The 5,764-nt window shown below is 34.3% G+C and overlaps 1 protein-coding gene across 1 annotated transcript in view; it reads left to right on the plus strand.

Moving 5' to 3' along the window:
• The window catches only part of LOC107672963 (ephrin type-B receptor 5-like), a 58,199-nt gene that overhangs the window by 37,693 nt on the left and 14,742 nt on the right, over positions 1 to 5,764 (plus strand). Inside the window, exons 6-7 of the mRNA XM_016466347.1 lie at positions 2,467 to 2,622; positions 3,890 to 4,161. Of these exons, the coding sequence (XP_016321833.1) occupies positions 2,467 to 2,622; positions 3,890 to 4,161 (428 nt within the window). The remainder of the gene's footprint in view (positions 1 to 2,466; positions 2,623 to 3,889; positions 4,162 to 5,764) is intronic.

A 5,764-nucleotide genomic window follows, 5' to 3' on the forward strand; every position in this document is an offset into this window, starting at 1 on the left:
TATATATATATAAAAATATCATGTTTTAAAATATTTTGTATTGTTAAATTATGAAGTTATATTTGATTGTATAGTAAAATATAATTCTTATATAACATAATTTTTTCTGGTAGGAACATATACTTATGAATATGATACTTATCAGAATCAGTTTGTTTTTATATGACATCTGACATCATATATATTAGCAAGGATGCGTTAAAATAAAAGTAGTTAAAAGTAATATATAATTACAGAACTAATTCATTTATAATTATATAACATTTATAATTCAAGGCATTTACAATGTTAGAAAAGATTTCTATTTTAAATTAATTCTGTTTTTTTAGCTTTCTATTCATCCAAGAATCATGAAATAAAATATATCACGGTTTAAAATGTTAAGCAGCACAGCTGTTCACAATTTTTCCAAATTGATAAGAAATGTTAAAAAATAAAAGTTATTTTATTGTAATATTATTTCACTAGATTATTGTTTTTACTGTATTGTAATCATATGTGTGTGTGTCTGTGAGTGTGTATATACACACATAGACATATATACAGTATATATGTCTATGTGTGTGTGTGTGTGTGTGTGTGTGTATACATGTATATACAGTATGTGTCAGATATATGAGATTATGTTCTCATTTGATAGAAAAATTGATAGAATTTGATAAATTCAAAATAGAATCAGCATTCTAGAATCAGCATGAGTTATCTGGCAGCATCCAAGCCAAGCCACACACTTTGCCATGTGATGGAGAAGGACAGGCTGTAAACAACATTATGATTAAATATTTCAAACATTTACTGCCTCCACAGTGATTCCAGTCTCTTGAAAACTCTTAACCCTTCATTCTCAACATTGGTCATAGCGGATTTCCTCAAGAAGAGCATTTTGTCATTGTTCACGATATGACACATAAATCTAACACATAAAAAATGACTGTATATATTTATTTTTACTCTAACCCCAGACATGCATGTCATAAAAACAACTTTTGTGTCTTCTGCAGATCAGCAACTGTATCAAATTGATGCCATCTCATTAATTGATAAGAAATCTGGGCCAGTTAATAAATGTGTTCAATTATTTTTATGAGGAAACTAGATGCCTTTTGGCTAAATAGTGGCCGCTAGAGAAGGAAATGAGAAATAAGCGGTTGAACAGGAAGTGTGAATAGGAGAAAGAGAAATGTTGAAAGGTGTAGGAGTTGTCTGAGGAGTGAGGAAGTTTTGTAGCTAAAACATGTCTTTTGTCACAGCTAGTGGAGAATACATTGGATAATATAATCCAACCACATGAAAGATAGATGGACAATGCTCCCTTTCTTTTCTCTCACTTTGCCCATCTTTCATTCGCTCCTTCTCACTTCTCACAGTAGTGTTTAGGAGCGAATATCAAATCTGACAGACAAGCGAGAACATAAAAATCCTTTTAGCTTTCTGAAAACTTAAATCTCTTTTTTCCCCTCTCTCTCGATCTCCCATTTAAGTGCTTTTAATGTGTTATACGAGCCTGACCTATCTATTCACTTGAGGGCAGAGGACTTGTGAGAACTTCAAGGCTGACAAGAATGAAACCGCAACTCTTAACTCTATCAACCGTAATTATGTTAAAGCGTTACAGTGTCACAGGGTTTCTGTGACAAAGCGCTTCAACAAATCACAGCATTCCTGTCACAAGTGTCATAATATAAGCTCTGCTGTGACTCAGCGGTTATATTGTTTGATAAGCCTGATTCACTTGGACATTTCAGTGTGGGTTATGCAAACATATTGATTCCCCAATGTACTTCATATTGCGTTTGTTGTGGTTTGTTCTGTGGCCACACAATTGAAAGGATGGAGGTCATTGCTGAGCTTCAAGCTGGGTAACAATCGATCTCCGATGAAAGGTTGACATGTTTCACAGCTGCCGAGCATATAATTATATCCAATTGCAAGAATCCAGTAAGGCAGTGTTTCTTGCAAAGGACTCAAATTAACAGCCAATCAGAAATCTCAGGGTCATAGCAATTGGGTGTCGAGTGGTTCTGACAGCTTGATATCTATGTCTTTTTCATGTGGCATGTTACAAAACTAGAAGCGATTTCTCACTGAATTACATTCTGTCATAACAGCAATCAAGCTGAGCGATTTCACTCTAACAATGTTTTTGCTCTTTTTTTTTCTTGGTAATTATACATCTGACTAAATAAATCAAGTGCCTGAGAGAACACTAAGCCTCGCTGATTACATTTGCGCCCACTAATTGAGTGTGTTTAAAACTAATTGTTTTTCCAATTCTCTTCTGCAACAGTTTACATTTCATTTGCCAGTCACTGAATCCAGTTGGATCATTATATTCTCCTTCTGTACTCGGCATCCAGTTCCTGGTGTAATTGACAGGATTCCAAAGCAGGAATTTGAGACTTTCCAAACAGCTTGAGTACATCTTGTGCCATAATTATAATGTTTTTTTTTCTCTCCTTTCAACAGCGTGCTCGATGGGGTCCTATAAACCAGTGGCAGGCTCAGTTTCATGCACAGAGTGCCCAGCTAACAGCAGAACCAGTTCAGAAGGGTCTAAACTTTGCGAGTGTCGGAGTGGCTACTACCGCGCGCACACTGATGCCAACACCACCGCCTGCACAAGTAAGAGCGCAACTAGCTATATATAAGAAGATAAGACAATGAATAAACGATAATTGTAAATATACTATCAGAAAAAAATTGTGCAAACTTGCCTTAGCCATACAATAGTTTGTCACTGGGGCAGTACCCTTAAATGGACAACTTTGCACCTTATCTCCCCCTAAAAGGTGCATATTATTACCTAAGAGTAGTAATATGTACCCTTCAAACACCAAAAGTTTTTGGGGTAAAAAAAGGTACAAAAAATTCCCTTTCATGGTACTGCCCCAGTGACAAGCTTTTGTCCTCCCCTAAAGGTACATTTAAGAGGCTTTTGCACTGGGTAGTTATCCACTTTTTTTCCTAGCAAGGCTACTGCGTTTTAAATTATGGGAGCATGTCCGGTTTGGGCACATTCCATTTAAAACGACTGAAACAAATCATTTCAAATCATAAGGTTGCACTGCAAATAATCCTTATCCATATGCTTGACTGAATGAGTTGTAAATTTTCCTTCATGTACTATTTTTAATGTATCCCCAATTACCCCAGATTTTGGAAAGGTTGGAAAGTAACTTTTTGCCTTGATGTGATGGAACAATATATAAATTTTTAAAAAAAAATGTTAGGGTCCTGACGTCATAATGAGGAAAATAGTCTCATTAAAAGAATGACATTTTTGAATGGAAAACCTTGTTAAGTAGGTTGGCATGATGTTTTCTTAGTTCTTGGAAAAATAATATCTCAACAAAACTGCTTCACTGCTTATTAATTTATAAAAAAAATCTCTTGTCCGCCAAATCAAGATATTTGGTGTGACCAACATGCAGAAAAAAAACATAAAACAGGAAATGATATCATAGAGAGGACCCCTGCAGACCCTTGTGACTGATTTCTTTAATTTGTAAAAAAAAACAAAAACTATATAAAAACCTCATAAAACAACAAAAATTCTTTACCTTGAAAAATACATGTAAAATATTTTGAAGATAGTGATTAAAATCTGTACACCGATCTATTCAAGGTGTATGTAAAATATATTGTTACGTTTTTGTTTTTTTTACTTATGAAACTGACACAATATGCAAATTACATTTCTAAAAACTTTTTAAAAGATTTCCCTTTTCTTTATCATGGACTCATTTGCCATCGACCCAAATATTAACCAAATCCCTCCAAAGTTTATATTTCTGTTCTCATTCTAGTTTATAGAGGCTAATCATTAGAAGGTTCAGGAGCTGGTGAGCACTAATGGTGTTTGTGAATAACCTCAGGTTTTCTTTCTCAGGCCCTCCATCAGCGCCGGTGTCTCTGTCATGGGAGTATGAGAGTTCAGAGGGTGGCGTGTCGTTGCGCTGGAGACCTCCTGCAGACATGGGGGGACGAAGTGAAGTGTGGTATGGGGTGGTGTGTCGAATCTGCCCCTCTGCCACTAACACGCCACCAAGCATGTGTTCCTGGTGTGGAGATACTGTCACTTTTTCCCCTTCTCAAACTGGCTTAAAGCAGACAAGGGTCACCCTCAAAAACCTGCTTACTAGGGTCACCTACCTCATACAGGTAATAACCAGCCACTTTGTTCATATAGAATCTCATAGTGGAATAGTATTATAGAATAACAGGATTCAGTTGTTGGAAAAAAGTGTTTCACAGTGAATATTTTACTTGCATACTGAAGAAAAGAGAGCATTATATAAAGTTGACCGGGGCAAGTTGTCACAAGGGGAAACTGTTGTTTGATAATTTTATTTATTTATATTAATTTATATATATAATATATATCCTATATATATATATATGGATGCTGCGTTAATTGCGTTAAAGGGGTCATATGATGTTGCTAAAAAGAACATTATTTTGTGTATTTGGTGTAATGAAATGTGTTTATGCGGTTTAAGGTTCAAAAAACACATTATTTTCCATTATTTTCCATTGTACATTATTGTTTCTCCTCTATGCCCCGCCTTTCTGAAACGCGTAGTTTATTTTTTTTACTTAATTGACAGGACAAATATAGCTAGTTGTGACAACTTTCCACGCTATTGATGGTTGTTTGTTAAAATAAGTCAATAAAAATTTATATATTTTTCTGTTCTCAATAATTGCAAACATGCTTAACAGCCAAAACTTTAAGGTATACTAAAATTCAAAAGTTTGGGGTTACTAAGATAATAAATTAATAATAAATTGCAATAATATTTTGTTATTGTAATACATTTTATCAGTAATATTTCATTATTGTAATAAATATTTGTAATTGTAATAAATTAATTAGTAATAATAAAACATGATCCTCTGCAAACAATTAACAACTATTACAAATTACATTATTACAAAAGATTTATATTTTACATAATGCTGTTGCGTTGAACTTTCTATTCATCAGAGAATCTTGAAATAAAATGGATCATGGTTTCCACAAAACTGTTTTTACCATTAATAATAATAAGAAATGTTTCTTGTGCAGAAAATCAGCATATTAAATGATTTCTGAAGGATCATGTGACAGTGAGGACTGAAGTAATTGCTGCTGAAAATTCAGGTTTGCATCACGGGAATAAGTTCCATTTTAAAATATATTAAAATAGAAAATATTTATTTTACATGTTTTTATTTTTCACTTCCTTTTTGAGCATACAAAGCTTTTTTTTTCAGAAACATCTTACCAACCCCAAATTTTGAACAGCAGTGTAAGTTCCCATGGTCGCCGTGATTTTGCCAATGACATGTTCCTGGATCAACATCTATTGTTGATCCTGGATCAACATAACTGTCCAAAAATATAGACTTAACCCATTCCTTACTCCTAAACCTAACCCTTCCCATAATTTATTCCTTAAAACAGTGTGAAATGATAGCTGATTAACAAGGGTGTAGAAGCACCTAACCCTGATTGTAAGCCTAAAACAGATATTTCCTGAAAAGTTATCCCTCAATTCTGATTGGTTGATAGGAATGTTGTTCCAGGATCAACAAGGATGTTGATCCAGGAACATGTTGTACTTGGTGAAATCACGGTCACCAAGTTCCCATACAGAAACTGACCTACAAAATTGAACCTACCCTGAGAAATTTTCACAGGAGTAAAAAGTGTGATAACCAGCCCTGGTCTCTGCCGCCATACGATGCTCATTATTATACCTTAATGCAGCTTATGTGCATG

Source organism: Sinocyclocheilus anshuiensis, unplaced genomic scaffold, assembly GCF_001515605.1.
Source record: "Sinocyclocheilus anshuiensis isolate Anshui unplaced genomic scaffold, SAMN03320099.WGS_v1.1 scaffold248, whole genome shotgun sequence".
In the NCBI taxonomy this organism is placed as follows: domain Eukaryota; kingdom Metazoa; phylum Chordata; class Actinopteri; order Cypriniformes; family Cyprinidae; genus Sinocyclocheilus; species Sinocyclocheilus anshuiensis.